This window comes from Rhinoraja longicauda, chromosome 3, assembly GCF_053455715.1.
Source record: "Rhinoraja longicauda isolate Sanriku21f chromosome 3, sRhiLon1.1, whole genome shotgun sequence".
Lineage (NCBI taxonomy): Eukaryota > Metazoa > Chordata > Chondrichthyes > Rajiformes > Arhynchobatidae > Rhinoraja > Rhinoraja longicauda.
This window is the reverse complement of record NC_135955.1, coordinates 31,791,884-31,812,680: the sequence shown is the minus strand read 5'-3', so window position 1 is coordinate 31,812,680 and position 20,797 is coordinate 31,791,884. Positions and strand designations below refer to the sequence as shown.

The 20,797-nt window shown below is 38.1% G+C and overlaps 1 protein-coding gene across 14 annotated transcripts in view; it reads right to left on the bottom strand.

Annotated features, from left to right (window-relative positions):
• LOC144591618 (nuclear factor 1 B-type-like) overlaps nucleotides 1-20,797 on the bottom strand; it is a 241,588-nt gene that overhangs the window by 38,181 nt on the left and 182,610 nt on the right. For 10 of the 14 annotated variants that reach the window (XM_078395692.1, XM_078395678.1, XM_078395730.1 and 7 more), the window contains 2 exons: nucleotides 13,952-14,120; nucleotides 10,154-10,239 (listed from right to left, as the gene is read on the bottom strand). In XM_078395692.1, coding sequence (XP_078251818.1) covers nucleotides 10,154-10,239; nucleotides 13,952-14,120 — 255 coding nt within the window. The remainder of the gene's footprint in view (nucleotides 1-10,153; nucleotides 10,240-13,951; nucleotides 14,121-20,797) is intronic. The other 4 variants (XM_078395686.1, XM_078395731.1, XM_078395707.1 and 1 more) reach the window with 1 other exon arrangement.

The window sequence follows — 20,797 nt, the reverse complement described above, 5'->3', positions numbered from 1 at the left end:
CTATTTTGTGCTTTATCAAGTGGCTGTTATTTTTTCTCCTTAATTATTATATCTAACAACTTTCCCACCATGGTATGACAACATTTTTTTTTACAAAGACCAATGCAATAGACTCATGGAGCATATCCTAGTGGATTTGACCAGCTGTCCAAACTCCCCACAAAGACACTTGCTGGCCCAAGCTGGACACTATATCTAGGAAGCATGGGCAGGGTGTCGGGAGATCGCACAAGCAGAAAGATTGCAAGCAGCTCACATCATAGGCCCTGCCCCAATAATGCCTTGGCAGTCGCTGTCTACAAGTAATGCTCGGGATGGCAACTTGAGTAGCCTTGAGTGTGTGTGAACCTAAAGCACAAATCTGGTGTTCAACCATAAGACAATCATAGCCAAGCTCATTTTTATTAGATTTCACCGTCCCCTGATCAATTTCACTCATTTGAATGGGATAGTTCCAAGTATATACATTATTAATTGGAAGGGAGGGACATTCAAAATCAAATTCATCTCTAGAATACCCATATTTTTTATTCTGTCAACACAGGGTAGTGACAAGCTTAACACTTAACCACAGACTCCCATGACCCAAAAGGATTAATAAACAATAACAAAAAGCCCTAACATACAGATAAAATACCACATTTGTACAGCACAAGCTTACTCTACAATCAAAACAAAAATGTAGCTAATGATTTTCTTTTGGAATCAAAAAAAATCCAGCATTTCCCCCCAAAAGACTTCTGAATTAATCCTTCAAATAAATTACAGTGATCTCTGTGAATGAGATTCTCATTTCTTAACTGAGAGAGAAAATGAGATTCAATTTCAAAAACTCTAGAAACATGATCTAATCAATAATGTTGAGTTAATACAAGGAAGTGATAAGCGGAAATATATTTGCACATTATACTTTCAATCTTTTTTAAATTCCAATAATTAATAATATTATAATATGTAAAATATTTGAAGAAATGCTTAGGCAAATCTAGATCCACAATGTCAGCATAATGACAATTTTTGTTCTGGTTAAAACCAATTTGAACATTTTGTCTCATTCACTGCATTTTTTACTTTAATTAAAACTCCTTATCTATTACATGCAAGTGAAACAAATTACAAAATTATTAGAAAGTAAATGGACTCCTACTCTGACATTAGAATACTGATTTTGCACTGGGGTCACCCGCAAAATCTGCTGCTGTAACTTCAGGTCGTTTTAATAATTTATTGCCAGTATATCTTGTACTTAACAAAAAAAGAATTGAGAACGTTAGGTCCCCGGTCCAAGTTTGGTTGCTTTAAGCACAATTTTCAAATATCTCCAAGTCTTTATCAGCATTTTAATCTGCTGTCTTTAATCTTTATACTCAAGCATAACTCATATGACAGAAATCAGCTGCATTTTACAAGGGCTTGAAAGAATTGTTTATTAGAATCACAATCACCAGTGTATTGGCAATGGCAGGTAAGTTTCCCTGGAGGTTGCACAAAAGCGACATCTAAATTGTTCCGTGATGAAAGAGGCAGAGCACATAAAGTTGGACAAGACAAGCCAAAATAAAGTTGCTATTTGTTTTCCATACCCTACACTTGCAGCTCAGATCTATTTTTACTTTCTTCAGTTGACTGAGATTTTAAAATTACCAAGCTATCCAAGAGCCATGGCCATGCACTGGGCCAGATTTTTCAGCACTCCATGTGCCAATTTGCTTTTAACTTCATTCACAAATCTTGACCACATATATTTAAGTGTGGATTAAACATCTCTGTAAATTGGATCACACGGTAGCCTGCAAGTTATGCATGCAGAGTTGGCAAGATTTTAATCTGCAGGCAACTCTGAATTGACACCAATCCTAATAAACTGGGATGCTGTGGCTCTGCTAATACTACACACTGAACTTTGCTGACCCCTTGACAAACTATTGGCATTTACCCGTGGTAAATGCAAGCAGCTTCTGGACCTTCAAACACATATATTTGAATACGGAAGTCCCAAACTAACAAACAGATTCTTCACAGTGAATTTGTTAGCACATTCTGTCACTGGACTCCACGTGGAAACCACCAACAAAACACAATGTCACTGAGAGTCCCATGCACACTTCTGTTACAGATGTTACAGCTGCTGGGAAGAAAGTTAACAATGAGGCGACACTCTTTCAATAATGATTGATGTATGATTTGATACTAACATTATTTTTAAATGTTTTCCAGTGATTTATATACAGTTTGGAAATGTTTTAATCACTTATTTCAAATTTATTAGTTGTTGAATGGTTTTGGGCATTCAGAAGCTTTTGAAAAACTTTTCAGTTCTGATTGATAACAAAGTAGGAGCAGTGTTGTGAGTTCGGAGGTATTTGGACCACTCATGTGACCATATTACATTGGGTTTGGATGGGGCCTTGTTGATCACAGAGTCATAGAGTCTTACAGCGTGAAAACTATCCAGAACACAGCCTACTTGATATGTGCTCCATTCACCACCTTCAATTCTCCCTCTCCGCATAAATGGCACAATATGGCTGCAGTGGATGATCAAATGGTGGGATAAGAGGAATGTGGGATGTGAGAAGGTGTGATATGGGAAGTGAAGAACAGGTATGGATATGTCATCCTCTTCAGAGCTCCCCATAACACTGCTGGCTATGGATTCATTGATGATCACAATATATTTCAGAGCAATGTGATGGAAATGGCTGTGCCCCTTGGCAATTTGCAAGAGATAGAGGAATTGTGTTGGTGGGTACAGTGCAACGGGTCTGGAAGATTAGCCTGGTATTTGTTAAATTAATGACAATGTGTGGAAATTGTGAGGTGTGGGTGTAATGCTTGGAGAAGTGTGGTAAGCATGTGAGGATATGGTACAGTATCTAAATGTCAGGTAAGATTGTCACCTTGATGAAATTTATTGGGAGGTGAAGGAAGCATGGAGAGAGGCATTTGTTTTGTGGGATAAGCTAGAGGCACATTGCTCCTGAAATTGACCTTAAGTGTGATCTCCTCCCACTGTTACTTCACAACAGTTGGTTTCCTTTTTCTTTCTCTTCACCTCAGCCACTGAAGCATTTACAGCAGTGCACAAACTAGGATGTCCATTCTCATCGATGGCCTCCACCAACCTCCCCTTACATGGAGAATAACTTGCACTGAACATTGCAAGCAATGATAGATACCTCCCTTTCAGAGATGCAGGAATGGCTCCTTCAGAGAAGGTTTGAAACAACTGATGCTTTCCTCACACAAAATATGGTCCCACGGATTTCCACCGGGGCGCCAAACTGTCTCGTATCTGAAAAGGCTGGGAGAGCAAATGGCAAATGCAGCCTGTACCTAGATATAGGACACAGCTTTATATACATTGAGATCCCAATGCATGTATTCTCGTGACATTCATTAATACTTCCACCTTTCCCTCTGGAGAGTACAACGCTACCATGTACATGGGAGTTAAATGGTAGTCAAAATTCCTGCCATACTTCTCCTGTACTCACAGGACACAGGTTTGATCCATTTTTTGCACAAAGGAACTTTTAGAGTAAACAGCCAAGTGGAAGTCATCATTTAACATGCCACTCAGCTCGGGCTGCCTCAGCTACTTTTTATTCGCCTCTTCCATCATGTCCAGCAAAATACAAAATAGTTGTGCACAATCATTTCTATGTGAATTGACAGAATTAAATTGCTCTTTAAAACGCTCCTTGTTTTATCCTCTCGCTTACTCAGTGCCACTTTCACAACAATGTACTGTAGGTACCATGACAAATGTATAATTTTATGTAATACCTATACTTGTTATTTTAAATGCACTTAAAATGCATTATATTAGTCTTTCCTACGAGACCAAAGTATTTTAATGCTCTTGTGGTCTTAACTAATTGAAAATCTATGCATCAATGAATACTTAACATAGGTAATCTCCAACATGGAGTCATTTCTTCTTTTTTTTAAAAAGTACCACCAAGGGGTGTTATAATACTGAGCAACACTAACTAGTCACTATTCATGAATTTACACATATTAAATGCACTTTTTACATTGTAGTTAGTACCTGGTTATGAAAAAATGCTGGATCATGATGGAACAAGGGATTTACTTATGCTCATCGCAATTTTGAATTACATAGCAATACCAACATATTTAAAAATCATCTCTTTCAATAATGACCATACCGTGCCACTGTCTGAAGAAACACAAAGTAAATTTGGGTGATTTGTTCTCAAGAAAGGACAACAAAAATGGATAGATTTTGTGTGGAATGTTAGGCGGGACAGGAAATCAATAAACTTAAACAAGCCTGATTTTCCATGGGTTGTCAGTATTTTGACTGCAGTTTCCTTTCTCATTTCCTTTAGATGAAGCATATGTGGAATGTGACCCAACTTCCTCTCACTCTATCTATACATTCAGCCTTCACCTCGGCAGTCCTGTGATTTGTCTTTATGTCAAACCGTCACTCATATAGTCCAGGACACAATGAGAACATGGTGCCTTTAGGATCCTGAATGCATCACACTTCCTTACACTCCCATAAAGTTCCCTGCTGGGGGAAGAGCTATCTTACATTGGTGTGGTTTTCTATTCATCATATTATCATTACAGCATCCTTTGTGAGGCCATCACTTCCATCAAGCACCACACTTTAAAGGAAAAATGCAACACAACAATGCTAAACCATAGTGTAAGAGTCAATCATGTGATGTCAGATTATTCTTGATAGATATGTTCTTTATCAGCCTTGAAGCATTCAAGCCAGTGCAACATTCATGCTAATTTGTCAAATGGACGGACATGACTGATAAATCATATTAGAACCAAAAGTAATCATAGAAGTGTAAGACTCAATCTGGCTGATCATGCTCCCTACAACTTGTCTCAACTCTACAACAAATCTGGTAGATTTGTGCTGCGACAGATGCTCTCTGTGGGATACGTTGGAGGAGGAAGTTGGTGGCACGTCAATTTTGTACAACCAATTCTATTTTATTCTATCATCATCATTTTGTCAACCAGAGTGAAACTTTACCAACCAACTTTTCCTGAACAGCACTTAAATTCCCGGACTTCACTTCAACTACAACCTGTCAACAACCAAGTTTAACTAAGTTACGTATTGTATTCAGCAGCTTAACAATTCCAGTTTAAAGGATAAAATCTTTGAAAATGGTAAAGCTGAAGGGTTGTCAGTCAAATTTAATTTTGTGAATACCAATGTTATGCCAATTAACAGAATTTGCAAATTAGGAATGTAGATTATTAATGCTAAACATAGATTATACCTTAATATACCTACTGGAGTGCCCATCTTAGGTTGATTCTGGTTTCATCCATACAGGATGTTGAAGATCAATTTAATGGAAGGACTATTGGACCACCCTCAGCTTTGGGGACTTTACTTTGTCATCAGCAAAGTGAATAATACCGGAAAACTGGAACTATTCCAAATGCATGAATTATATTCATATAAGACTTGCATTTAGGTACTAAAGACAATGTCAGCCCTCACAATACAAAGTAAAGGGAAAGGAATGGTTTATATTTTAATGAACGCATTCATCCTGTGCTTGTAATATGTAGCTCCACGTGTATACTTGCATTTCTAACATTGTTAACATCTTAAATTGTCGGATCAATTTTTTCAAAATGCTATGCTCAATTTGTAGTCAGTATACAGTAACTTCACTGTTTTACAAATGCTGGTTTGTGGTGCAAGTGCAATTTGCTCACTTGATACCTTAATTTTTAATGTGTTGCTATTCATTTCTAATTGTTACAATTGCTCATTAACCTGACTGGCCAATTAACTATATATACAGACAGAGCAAGCAGTGTACTGATTTTGCTTGTTGCTATTCCGATGAGTGCAGCAGACCCATTTTGTATGCTCTAATTAGTTATAGATAGACACTGCAACAAGCTGCCACCAACTACCTCATGCTGCTTGATTAACGGCCATGCCACAGATGTCAGACAGAGACCATGGCTGTAGATTCACATCAAGACTCAGACTTCCTTTATACTGACAGATGAAAGAACTCCAAGTAGTTAGAAAACTATAAGCCATGTCCTCTCTTTCTCCATGCATTCTGCCACGTTTGCATCACTTTGAAAAGAAACTACTAGTTTCAGCAGAGACTAATATACCTGCATACAAAAGTATTAAATGTACCCTGATGTTTGCCCCAAATTAATAGACTGACCCCACATACATTCACTTAGATGCCTAGATAGGGTACTCTCAAACTTGTATTTGTTCAATTGACTTTTTCCTGCCATATTACGTTTTGTAAAGCCGGTATTAGTGGCTGTGATGCTTGGTGTTTTTTAACTTAGAAATTACAGGGTGAAAGATTAGCGAATACATCTACGCTCAAAGTGTAGCTACAGATTTCAGAACAACATTATTTGATTAAGGCTGAACGAAACATGGAATCTTGAGTTCTGCTTCTTGTAAACAATGTTACCACATTCAAATGAAATAACTGTGGAAGAATGAGTGGATCCAGCTTATCCCACTATTTGCTTGACAGAGCTTTGCTGTCCACAATTCAACTGTAGAAAATATTCAGGATTTCCTTGGAACACAAGCCACTTAACAATGCCACAACAGAGCATATGGTCAGATGATATCATACCGCAGAAATATAAATCACTATGCAAAGCCGCAACATCAAAGGGAAAAGGTTATACAACTGATGTTATTTATACTAAGGATCACCACCTATTAAAATATCTGGTGTTAAAACTTCAACTTGGTTTTTCCCATCAATTTTTGTTTTCACTTTTCTTGGCTCATACGCAATGATAAATACGTATGTTTCTAACACCATAAAGTAGATAAGTAATAAAAGCTTTTTCTAAATTCACATCTCTTGAGGACTACATAAAAATCCAAGCGTTTACACCCAATCAATTTATGTTCAAGTTATTTTCAAGTTCATAAACTATAATTCTGAATGATATATACAAAATGTAACTATTGCAATTATTTATTCATAAAATTGGTTTCTAGTTTTTCTTTTTTTGTTCTTTACTTATTTTAGTTTGCGTTGATATAATAAATGATGGATACATATTTAAAATGTACCACATAACACAGTCTTATCAATTAAAACTCATGCTTGACACAGTGCAATCTTATATTCCATGCTGGATCTGTTAACGCTACTTCAGGCATATTACAAAACCACCAGCTGCTTTATATTAGTAACTTACATTTACTTCTAAACTATACAGTTCAAACAATTTGATAAGAGCACTTTTTGTTTCAGTAATTTGTTCAAGGGACATGAGCACTGTTAGTGTTGTTACTTGTGATAGGTTCTAGTTAATTTAAAAATGGTTTTAACAGGACTTTATAGTACAAAAGATGCTTACTAGTTACGGTGTAATTATCAATGTGTAAATTATATAGTATTATGATTATTCCACATTTTGTCACTGTAGACATTTTCAGTATTGTATTTCAATAAGTCACGGCTAATGCAAAGAATGAAAATTGTGTTTGTAAGAAATAGGTGGAGTATTTCAGTCTATTAAACGATCTTTAAATTTGAATTTGGATTGGTTGTAATAATGTTTCACTGAGGGTATGGAAAGGAGCATAATTTTTCCTTGCATTTCGGTATTTATTGGTTATAATCTGTTTTGTTCTTATCATGTGTAATACAGAACTTGAAACTGCGCTAGACATGACAAAACAGTAGTTCTCATCAGACACCTAATGTATTACAGTCTGAGGTCTTGCTTCCATGAATCGATTCTGCTGTGGCTGTGAAACAAGATTTTGTTTCAGGGGGAAAAACCTCTCATAACACCAGAGCTCTCAATAACAAGGTTGCATTGCTTTTGACGTTTAGAATCATTTTCTAGGAAGAATTTGATCGCGCATTAAATCCCACCAGAGAAAGAGAGAACATGATCAAAACAGCTACCAACATGTGAAGCTGCTTCTGATGATATTCACAAACCAGTCCATAAAATGCTTATGCTTTCTAGAATGAAAGCATAAGCAAAAGAAACATGGGCGGTTCCTGAACAGGATGCATCCATCAATATAAAAATGATGTTTCAAATCAGGGAGTTGTTGGTAGAGAATGGAGAAGAGTTGGGAGAAATTCAGAGTAAAATACACTCAACAAACTTGCTTCAGGGCTAATTTACATTCATTGCAGAATCATACCTGTGTGACTAATAGAGGGGCAGAGTGCCAGAATTACCTCATTCATTCAGCTAAAGCTCCCTTTTAAAAAAACATTGACCATGCACAACTTTGGCTAAGTTTGGTCTCATGTCTCTGGCATCGGTGTTATCAGTAAAATCTACTTGTGGAGATCAATATACCAGACATGAAACTTTAGATAAACATGATAGTTCCATTTTGAAAAGCTGATTGTTTTAAGGGCAATTTAATCAAAAATATTAAAAGGGAAAATTGAAAGGAATGACTACAAATAAATATGACAAAAAAGGATGGAGAAGCAAAACCACTAATTATTACTTTGTGGCTTTTGTGGTGGTGTTCAGATATTTTAAAATGAGTGCTTGAGGTTAATCTGGCAAAGATACATTGTTTGAGCAATAATGGACATATGCATGCACTTTATTGCAGACGTAATGTTGAAACCATCAAATTGTCATGGATGGTGCTTTCTCAATTTACCATGGCAGTCCCCATCAAGTCTGCTATCTATTCAATCTTTTTTTAAAAGAGCATTTGCGCTTTAAACATTTAACTAAATCCTGTACTAAATACTGTAATGCTTAAACCCATCTTGCCTAAGTGCTAAAGTCAGAAAAATGTAATGATGGGACGGCATTTTTAATTGGCAATCTGAGATTTGTTTCAGCAGGTGAGAGTAGTGAATGGGAGCTGTCTCAGCACTGCTTAGAATTAGTCCTATTTCATGAGGTGTGCATAAATCTTATTTTCCAACCACCACATGTATTTACACATATGTGACAAATTCCTTAAAGGAACAAAATAATTGATAGGAGTTTCAAATAAACTAGAACAATATCAAAGATGTCTGTTATAGGATCATTGCATCGTACAGCACAGAATTGAACCTTTCAGCCCACCACATCCATGGCAACTGTTGTACCTACCTATACTAATCCTACTTGCCTGCATTGGATATCAGATATCTCCCAGTCTTCCAGCCCTCCTCTATTATAATTACATGATGATCCTTAAACCAAGGGTCAAATGTTTGTGCATTAAATTGACAGTGTAGGTGAAAGATGAAGGTTGTGCCTTGCAGTGATTCAGTCATACTGTATGTCTTTTTCTCTAACACATGCACTAACACTAACATTGTATTTGTTTACTCTGAAGGAGATGAGTGTTAGGGTCTTACATTGTTTGTAAATTATGTGCAATTATTGGCCATCAAGTTGATAAATCATCAGTATACCTGCTTAAGTTTACTTCTATATTAAATGTTACGGACAACTTATTTTTCCTTCTTTGGAGAAGGTTGTCAAATTGACAGAGGATATTTAACGGAGTGTTTCATGATATATGGAATAGGAGAATGGTACAGAACTCTATGAGACCATTCAGCCCACTGTCTATATTAGGTCTTTCAAAAGTGCAATCCCACTCCCCACTCTTTTCCTAAATTCTTACTTTTTTTTCACCAGTTATTTATCCGCTTTCTTTTGGCTGGTTAAGCAACACCTACTCATGGAAGATTGGTTAATTGTGGAGAAGAGTTTTTGACTCATCTTTTAAGAGCCTACAGAAATGTTAGCTATCTTCTTTAAAAATAAGTTGTACCCTTAAACTCTTTTAATCACAATATCTGACAGCTATGTATTAGACATAAGCAGTAGGACTCCCATAGCAAAGCAGCAGCACATGGAACACTGTAACAGCATGATCAATAATGTTATTGTGAACTCTTGTTTATCCTAGAGTTAATGAAGCCATGTTAGGATTCACATCATAACTAAAGCCTCATTATCTTTTGGGGTTGGGCCTAAGTGGTATTCATTGCCGTAAAGGTAAAGATAGGCTAAGTTCACCCCATGATTTCTCATCATCAGTTCTACGTTAAAAAATATATACTGTGGATCAGTAGTGCGCTAATACTATGGATCTGGAAATGTTTACATCTAGACAAAGAGTGACAAAAATCGTGCCCACCTGCTGCTGGTGTAGAAAGGCTGGATCCCTTGAGCTGAGTCCCACAAATTGCCGGTTGGCTGAGGGTGTACCTGAACCTGCGTAGGCTGATTAAAGACAAAGAGAGGTTAGCATCAAGGTAATATGTCTTTTTAAACTGTCGGTATAAACCTTTCATTGCATTATTAAAGCAAACTGTTGTATATGGCAAACCCCTCAGAAATTGAGGCAAAATATATTTTTTAGTTAAAAATAATATTTAAATGCTTGACGTATTCAGCAGATTAGACAGCTCCACAGATGCTCCTTGACTTGCAGTGCTTCCAGCACTTGTATTATTTCAGATTTCCAACATCAGCTCTATTTTGCTTTGGATTTATTTTAAATAGCAAAAAATAGCCACTGTTACCTATGCCTATCTCAATCCTGGGCAAAACAGCTTCTGGCAATAACAACAGAATAATTCATTCAATGAGTTCTTTCTTTGTCCGCCTTTTTAAAAGGAGACATTAATTTTCAATCTGCTGAAAGAAATCACATACAGTGGAATGCCATGTGATTGCTGTAATAATTAGTTAAACAAAATGAATCTTCTTTCCTTATGATGTGCTTTGGCTTAATTCTGAAGATTGCCCTATGCCCTAGATTTCAATGGATATTATCATGTTTTTAATCACTGTCAGATCACGTTAGCAACTTTCAGTGTATTCACAGTTTTTTTTATTCTCAGAATACAGGGAGTGGTCCACTTCAACGTCTAAAGGTTGCTGATATTGCCTAAGTGTTTGAGCTAACTGCTGGAGACACAACATCAGAGTGGAGCAAAGGAACATCTCTTCTTTCAGGAAAACCATCTTTCGGAAAAAAAACTGTCAGCTGTCATTTCTTTTTTAAGAGGGGAGTGCATAGGAGGTTTGCATATAAAATCTGATGAAAAATAAATAATCTAAACCTTGAAGAGACCCCTGCTTAGAAAGTTATCTCCAGCTGGTGGTATAAGAGATGGTGTTTGGTAGAAGCTACATATTCTATTCTGCTTCCCAAAATTCATTTGATTAATTTCAATGGAGAGTATTTTACAAGTGTTGTAGAGCATATAGACACCACAGAGCTGTTCAGCTTCACTGAAACGGGGACAAATTTCTCAGCAACTATTTGCTCTAACTTTGCATACAATAGGAAGGAGAGAAAATTGCTTGTCATGATCACCTTCTTTCTTTCATATACATAAATCTGTGATTTATTTAGGATGTTGGACTTCACCTGGCTTTTCGGTTTTAAACAATTAAAAAAAATATATACGTGCAGAAAATGCTGAAGGAAAATAGTTGGAACACATAGCCAAGTGGGAATCAGGATATTGCAAAGTCTAAGGGGTAATGTTTAATAGAAATAACTGGCTTTGCAAAACCATCTGTTCAGTGTAAGAGTGAGCAGAGTTCCTGGTTGTCTCCACTTTTATATTTAACCTTCTCTGATTGACAATCTCCCATACTGTTGAGTAAAGTTCAATGTAAGCTTGAGGAATGGTGCAATACCTTTCAACTAGGTTTAATGCAATTTTGTGGGCACAATATTGAGTTCAACCACTTTAGATAATAATACTGTGGTTTAATCTCTACAAGACTTTTCTTTTGTTGTTTTACTGATCCTATTACCCCCATCTTAACCTGTACTATCAGCAACTTTATTATTTAATTGCTCCTGCTTCTACCTCATTTCTTCTCCCCTCCTTTCTCCGCATCTTAAAACCTGCTTTCTCTCTGACATTTTGCATTTCTGGTGAAGGATCACTGATCTGAAATGTTACGCCCTGTGTCTTGGACCTGCTTAGTGATTTCTTCCAGTTTCCGTTTTTATCTTACTGACGATGTGTGCTGTATGAATTGTGAAATTTTCCTCCTTAGTCTGTGTGAATGGAAAAGGTAATACAGAAAAATACAAAACTAACGGGTAAAAAGAAGCAAAAGAACCTTTAGCATAAAAATAAGATCTGGTAGAAAATCATCTTTTAAAATATTGAGATTAAATCTATTTTTTTTGGCATTAATTTAGTTCTATCCCTTCCTCTCCTTGCTCTTGGAGGAGTGTCCATGGCTGCTGATTGTCTCCCAATACCTGATAAATAGCTAATATTATAATATTATTGAAAGGCTCTGGATTTGAATTGTTGTCAGACTGTTCAGTCACAGGGTCTGGTGTTATCCTGTCTTTCCCCATTACCAAAGATCACAGAGTGGCATCGAGGAGTATGACCCAAAATCAATTATTAACTTTCCTAACGAGGAACACTGAGATGAATTGCAAAGCCACTACCCCGGTATTGTGTGATCTAAACACAGGCGGAGGATTAAACTGAGAGCTTTCCCTACTGAGTCTGTACAGTCAGCTACTCACTGTGTAAGCTTGACAAAGCATTGAGGAATTATTGCTGCTTTTCCTGGAGGAATCGAGCAAAACTTACTCAATCTACAAATTCAGGGCTAGCCACGAATTTACCTTTATTTTTCATTGATTTTGAATTAGACGTAATGTTATAAACAAACGTGTGACAAATCTCAATGCAATGCCACGGTAGGATTACTCCAATAGACCTCGTAGCAGATTTGTGGTTTAGGACAAAAAATATATACACTTGCAGCACTCTTTGTAAGCTCACCTTTAATTCTTAGGCCCAGGCCAACTACCTGTACTTTATACGTGACCAGACACGGGTTTGAACAGCTGAGAAGCTGCAAAGCCACAGCAAATCAATTAGTACACAAGTCGCAGCTGTCTAGAGGTTTTCTCAAAAGAAGACATTGTTCTCCTATTTCACTGCTGACAGTCTCCCATGGAACACATTAGTGAGCCTTTGTTAACTTCATCCAGACAGAGATACAGAACAGTGTGGCAGTTTAACCACAGTACTTGGGAAAAAGATGATCTATCCCAGCACATTCCAGCACATCTGATTTTCATCATTAATACAGTCTGAGACTGCTCTCTTGAAATTTGCTGTGGTCAGTCAAAGCTTACAATACCGTTTCAATTGTAAGTTGCAGCTGTCACAAACCAGATTTTCTGGAATAATTTATTATTACCGTAAAATCAAAAGTTCAAGTATAATTATATCTTTGTCCGATGCTGTTCATTGTTTCGGAGGAGCTGATCAGTTAATGGTCAAATAAGCTGGCCGTTACTGAAGTTCATTTTGTGTTCACAGGAATTAGTCCTCAACATCCAATTGACTCAGTTAAATCATTGTCATTCTATTGTGTTTGCATATTTTAGGTTCTGTTTTAATAATGCAAATGAGAGAAAGTGGCAAAAAATGCACCTTGGGCAAAACAAACCATTTTACCAAGCATAAAAGTAAAACTTTTATAGATATTATTCTATTTACCTCATAAATGTGAATTATATTCCTGTATCACAGGATACCACCTCATCTAACTTAATAGACACAAAAAGCTGCAGTAACTCAGCAGGACAGGCAGCATCTCTGGAGAGAAGGAATGGGTGACGTTTCGGGTCGAGACCTTTCTTCAGACTACTTAGGGATAAGGGAAATGCGAGATATAGACGATAATGTTGAGAGAGAAAGAACAATGAATGTCTCTCATTCAATGTTCTTTATCTCTCTACATCATCGTTTATATCTCTCATTTCCCTTATCCCTAATTGGGCTGAAGAAGGGTCTCGACACAAAACGTCACCCATTCCTTCTCTCCAGAGATGCTGCCTGTCCCGCTGAGTTACTCCAGCACTTTGTGGCTATCTTTGGTTTAATCCGGCATCTGCAGTTCCTCCCTACACATCTAACTTAATGGTACTTACTGGATGATGGGGATGATGTTGCCTCACCTTCGGTTGATGTAGTGATGGGTTTAGTGTCTGAAGACATGGCCAGGCTCACGGGTCTGGACATGCCATGATGGGGTGAGGGAGCCAGTACTGATGTATAATGACCAGGCACTTTGCCCACTACTTGACCACTACTATTTGGCTGTGAAAGGGAACACAAAAATACAAAGAGGATCAGTATACCAGATCATGGTTTTACATAATATACTCAAAGGTAATCTTTCTTTTTATACTGCAAAGGTATAAAAAGTGTTTTAGCCCAAAAGCTCAGTATTGTTGTTAAGTGCCTAACATTCTTATTCAGTCCGTAGTACTTGAGATAGATGATATTGAACCTGGCATCCAGACCAACCTGCCCAAGTTCCACTCCTATCTTTCCTCTCTTAAATCTCTCAATGTACAGGAGGCACACAGGACAATGGGGTTCCATTGCTGAGAACCTGCACAGGACTTTTTTACACAGAGGATCGTAGGTATCTGGAATAAGGAGGTAATTGAGGCAGGTACTATCACAACATTTAAAAGACATTTGGACAAATTGATAGGAAAGGTTTGGAAGGATTAGGGCCAAAAGCAGGCAGGCGGGACAAGTGTAGATGGGGCATCTTTGTCTGCATGGGTAAGCTAGGCCGAAGGGCCTGTTTTCATGCTGTGTAACTCTATGACTCTAACTTGTTGGTGACATGAACTGTTCATCATTGGAAAATGAACTGAGACAGCGGTGGCAGAAATGGGAAGAATGGCCGCCAGCCGGCCTCCCTGATTTAGTGAGAGGGAGTGAGTCTACTCAGTGCTCCCCACTCTGCTCGGCTCGGCCTTGCCCTAAGGTTGTTGCGGCTCAGGGAGGTGGGTGGGAGGAAACGCACGTGGAAACGGCCTATGTGCACCTAGCTGGAGATGCCTGCTGACCAACAACTGCCAGTAGGTCTGCCCCATCCAGCTGCCGTTCTCCCAGACGCTCCCTCATATCTACAGAGTGTCTATAAATCCAGCATTCATTACCCAGCGAGGACCTGTAGCCCTCTATTCTTTTCTCATTCATTTTCTTCTCCATCCTTCTCTTGAATGAGTCTCAACCATTTGCTTCAATCACTTCCCGTGGGAGCGAGTTCCACGTTCTCACCACCCCGAATAAAGACGTCCCTTCAGAATTCCCAATTGAATGTGATCGTATACTCTAAACCTTTTTCCTCATTATCTCCTTCATGCTTTTGAAAGCTTCCTATAAACCTATCTGTAAGATTGCCTTCATTCTCCCCAATAAATTGTGACTTTTATTACTTGTAACCTTTTGAACTCACAGGCCTAAGGGATGTTCTTTTCAGCTCAATATGTATATACAACTGCTGTGCTGTTGAAATCATGCTATTAGCATTTTTCTAAATAAATAAAGATCCAGACTTTCCAGCAAATATCAACATTCGGCATTAATATAATGCAAAGCTGCCAGGAATACTGCGTGTGCTCAATTTAGCACAGAGATTCCAAACCTCCTGTCAGTACTCCTTTGTTTTCAAACCCCCTCCAGCCTAATCAGGCCGAATCAATGTTCTGACAAGTAATTCAATTGCTCACCCACCCTTCCCACTGTAAAATACCTTGAAATTGTTATGTTTTGCTTCAAGAGATATGAGGAGGCTTTTAATGGTTAATATTTAAACCAAGATTAACCTTTCATAAAATCTTTGGCTGTAAAATTCTAACTTTATGTATATGGTTTGTAATTTCCTCAGATAAACATTTCAACATATAAATCACTTAAAAATAATACACATTCTGCTTCTATATGCTTTTATGGTATTCCAACTTTTACTCTAAATTGTAAGTGTACTCCCCAATCCCTATATCACACTCTGTAAATGTTTAAACTATTGGTTAAAAATTGTGCTGTTTTTGTTAGTTTTTTACGATTCCTGGAAACATGCAAAGATACTGTACAATCTACTCCCAATCAATTTTAAAAACTAACTCGTATGTCTATTAACACTCAACAAAATAATGCTCAAACAGTACTGTTCTCATAACTTAAGGGCCAAGGCATCCAACACACTACATCTCTTGGGATATAAATTTTGGATTTTCACAGGGCTGCAAATTATTAAGGGGAATGATAAATATGTGAAATTAAGCAAACACTTCCAGCGTGTGGAATGTTTATAACAAAAGTTATCTGTGTTAAAATGATAACGCCTGATAAGAAAAGTAAGAATGCTTTTGGAGCAAAGGATATAAAAAGGAGATTTGAACAAAGAATCATCCAAATGAAGACCATTTTTGGGATATTGGAAAACTTTAATGCAGAAATGCACAAAAATAATTCCAATCTCCCGCTTTAAACTTTCATATATTTATTTTGCAAGACGTTCCTCAATTATTCGATTCTCTTAACTACATTATTTGGAATTTTGCTTTTATTACTTCTGGTGTGGCAATCCATACCACAACAGACATTGCTGCAAATCTCATGAACCTTTTCTCTTTCAGTAATTACTTTGAATTTAGGCACTCAAATAAACATTTTTTTATAATTTACTTATAAATTATTATCTGGTTATTTACAACCAGATGAGAGAATATCAGCGGTAAGGTGAGGTTGGACAAACTTGGAAGATTTACTCTAGACAATAGACAATAGACAATAGGTGCAGGAGTAGGCCATTCAGCCCTTCGAGCCAGCACCGCCATTCAATGCGATCATGGCTGATCACTCAATCAGTACCCCGTTCCTGCCTTCTCCCCATACCCCCTCACTCCGCTATCCTCAAGAGCTCTATCCAGCTCTCTCTTGAAAGCATCCAACGAACTGGCCTCCACTGCCTTCTGAGGCAGAGAATTCCACACCTTCACCACCCTCTGACTGAAAAAGTTCTTCCTCATCTCCGTTCTAAATGGCCTACCCCTTATTCTCAAACTGTGGCCCCTTGTTCTGGACTCCCCTAACATTGGGAACATGTTATCTGCCTCTAATGTGTCCAATCCCCTAATTATCTTATATGTTTCAATAAGATCCCCCCTCATCCTTCTAAATTCCAGTGTATACAAGCCCAATCGCTCCAGCCTTTCAACATACGACAGTCCCGCCATTCCGGGAATTAACCTAGTGAACCTACGCTGCACGCCCTCCATAGCAAGAATATCCTTCCTCAAATTTGGAGACCAAAACTGCACACAGTACTCCAGGTGCGGTCTCACCAGGGCCCGGTACAACTGTAGAAGGACCTCTTTGCTCCTATACTCAACTCCTCTTGTTACGAAGGCCAACATTCCATTGGCTTTCTTCACTGCCTGCTGTACCTGCATGCTTCCTTTCATTGACTGATGCACTAGGACACCCAGATCTCGTTGAACTCCCCCTCCTCCTAACTTGACACCATTCAGATAATAATCTGCCTTTCTATTCTTACTTCCAAAGTGAATAACCTCACACTTATCTACATTAAACTGCATCTGCCATGTATCCGCCCACTCACACAACCTGTCCAAGTCACCCTGCAGCCTTATTGCATCTTCCTCACAATTCACACTACCCCCCAACTTAGTATCATCTGCAAATTTGCTAATGGTACTTTTAATCCCTTCGTCTAAGTCATTAATGTATATCGTAAATAGCTGGGGTCCCAGCACCGAACCTTGCGGTACCCCACTGGTCACTGCCTGCCATTCCGAAAGGGACCCATTTATCCCCACTCTTTGCTTTCTGTCTGTCAACCAATTTTCTATCCATGTCAGTACCCTACCCCCAATACCATGTGCCCTAATTTTGCCCACTAATCTCCTATGTGGGACCTTGTCGAAGGCTTTCTGAAAGTCGAGGTACACCACATCCACTGACTCTCCCTTGTCAATTTTCCTAGTTACATCCTCAAAAAATTCCAGTAGATTTGTCAAGCATGATTTCCCCTTCGTAAATCCATGCTGACTCGGAATGATCCCGTTACTGCTATCCAAATGCTCAGCAATTTCGTCTTTTATAATTGACTCCAGCATCTTCCCCACCACTAGAGCTTCAGAGGTTGAGGGGAGACCTGATGGAAGTGTATAAAATTATGAGAAGCATAGATAAGATGGACATTTATTCACAAAATGCTGGAGTAACTCAGCAGGTCAGGCAGCATCTCAGGAGAGAAGGAATGGGCGACGTTTCGGGTCGAGACCCTTCTTCAGACAGTCAGAATCTTTTTCCCAGGATGGAAATCTCAAGGAAGTGATTTTGTACAAACCTTTCCAAGTCATTGGAAAACAGAAAACCCCTCTCACAAGTTCAGTCTCTCCCCATTTCTCCCAAGTGCCAATTACTGTTTGTAGCTAAAGTAAGGTAATTATGAGAATTTTTTTTTTTTAAATGATTGCCCTCTTCTCCACCTTTTCTTCAACAAAAGCTCATCAAAATAAATCACAGATTGAACATAATAAGACATAGAAGTTAGAGAATTAGTGGAGGGATTCATCTGCTCTTGTGCTTTTGGTAGGTTAGTTATGACAGTCTTCATGCTTGGAGAGGTTGCAAGCAGGAATAGAAGTCAGGGGTGAAGTATAGAGTATTTTTGCAGCTCTCTTTCAGAAGTAGTGTCATCCATATAGAACATAGAACAGAACGGCACAAGCCCATCACAATGTCTGTGCCAAGCATGAAAAGTTAAATTAATCTCCTCTGCCTGCATGTGATCCATATCCCTCCATTCTCTGCACATCCATGTGCCTATCTAAAATGCTCATAAACTCCACCATCATATCTGCTTCCACCATTACCCCTGGCAGTGTGTTGGAGGCATCCACCGCTCCTTTTGTAATAACTTGCTCCTTACGTCTCCGTTAAACCTTTCGCCTCTGACCTTAAAGCTATATCCTCTAGTCTTTGACATTTCGGCCTTGGGGAAAAAGGTTCTGTCAACCCAATCTATATCTCTTCTAATTTTATATACTTCTCTCAGGTCTTCCCTCAACCTCCGAAGCTCCAGAGAGAACAATCCAAGTTTGTCCAACCTCTCCTAATAGTAAAATGATCTAACCCTGGCAGCATTCTGGTAAACTTCTTCTGCATCCTCTCCAAAGCCTCCACATCCCTCCTGTAATGGAGTGACCATAATTCTACACAATACTCCAATTGTTGTCCAATCAAAGTTTCATAAAACTTCAACGTGGCTTCCTGACTCTTATATTCGATGCCCCAACTGGTGAAGGCAAGCATACCACCCACCTTCTTTATACTCTATCTACTTGAGTTGCAACTTTCAGGGAACTATGGATTTGGACTCCAAAATTCCTCTGAACATCATTGCTGTTCGTCAATGTTCTTTAGATTATTTAGTAAAAGGGCTCGAGGATAAGACTCACAATGCAGACTATTTACTGAATACTCAATTACTACATTCTTCCTCTGAGGAAATAACACCAGCTTCCGTAAAACAGGATGCATTTATTAATAAAACTACATGATCAAGCATCTCACTTCTCCCTTTTTTATCACTTGTAATGCAAGTTACGAAATAAAACTTCTTAGCCAGTGAACGCCATCTGCTTCATTTTTATTTTTACAAAAATGTAATCCTGCCCAGACTTGCAATAACAAGGACTGAATTTTACAAGGGTTCACTTTGTGTGCAGTGACTTAATTTAGAGCTAATTTATGAAATATTTTAATAAACATTTCTAGGAAATGAGAAAAGGCTAGTCGAGCTGTGAACACATGGACAGTGTACTATTTAACGATGAAAATATTTAACACATCCTTCATAATTTCCTTCTTACATTAAGTCCACATACATCTTAAAAACTAATATAGAATACACTGAATGGGCTATTTAACCCCTCCGTGACTGCAAATGCCTTAAGATGTAAGAATAAAGTAATAAAGTCAAACATAACAATGCAAAGCCTCTCATAAAGTTTTGCCACCAGATCCGCATGCAAGATACTATAATCAGAGTAAGGATAAAAGCTTACATTTCAAAAAACTAACCAGCCAGAATAACCTATTTGTGACAGCTGAGCCGATTATGCATCAGTATGAAAATATCTGTAGATGGAAGTGAATTAGACCATCCTGTAATATTAAGAAGTGTGCTATTTCATCAATAATGTGAGGAGCAGATTAAGTATAATGTGGAGGAATATGTAGTTATCCAGATAAGAAAAGCACAATATTACTTCTATGGTGTAAGGCCACTGAATGGTGGTGTTTGGAAAGACCTGGGTATCCTCCTCTGCGGGACATAAAACCTTAGCATTTAGGTATAGCAAGTCATCAGAGAGGCAAATGGGAAATTGTGGAAGCAAGGAACTGCAGATATTGGTTTACAAATAAAAAGACGCAAAATGCTGGAGTAACTCAGTGGGTCAGGCAGCATCACTGGAGAGCATGGATAGATGACGTTTCGAGTCGGGACTTTTTCTTTAGACTCTTCTTCAGGCAAATGGGATCTCAGCTGTCATTGCAAAGAGATAGGTAAAAGAACAGGGAAGCACTGTACACGGCTGTGGTGAGGAGTATTGTGTACAGATTTAGTCTCCTTATTTAAAGGAAGACATGTTTGGCTCAGCGGCAATGGAAAGGAGATTCCCCGGATTGATTCATGAAGGAAAGTTTAAGGAGATAAGACCTATATTCTCTGGAATTTAGGATGAAAAGTGATCTTATTGAAGTATACATGTTTTTTAAAGGGGTCTTGACAGATTAGACAGTAAACGAATGTTTCCTCTGGTATAAGGGAATCTAGACCCAGGGACCATAGATGAAGGGTAAGGTGTTTCTTATTTAAGACTGAGATGAACAGAAAGTTCTTGTCAATGGTTTGTGATGTTTTGTAGTTTCCTATCCAA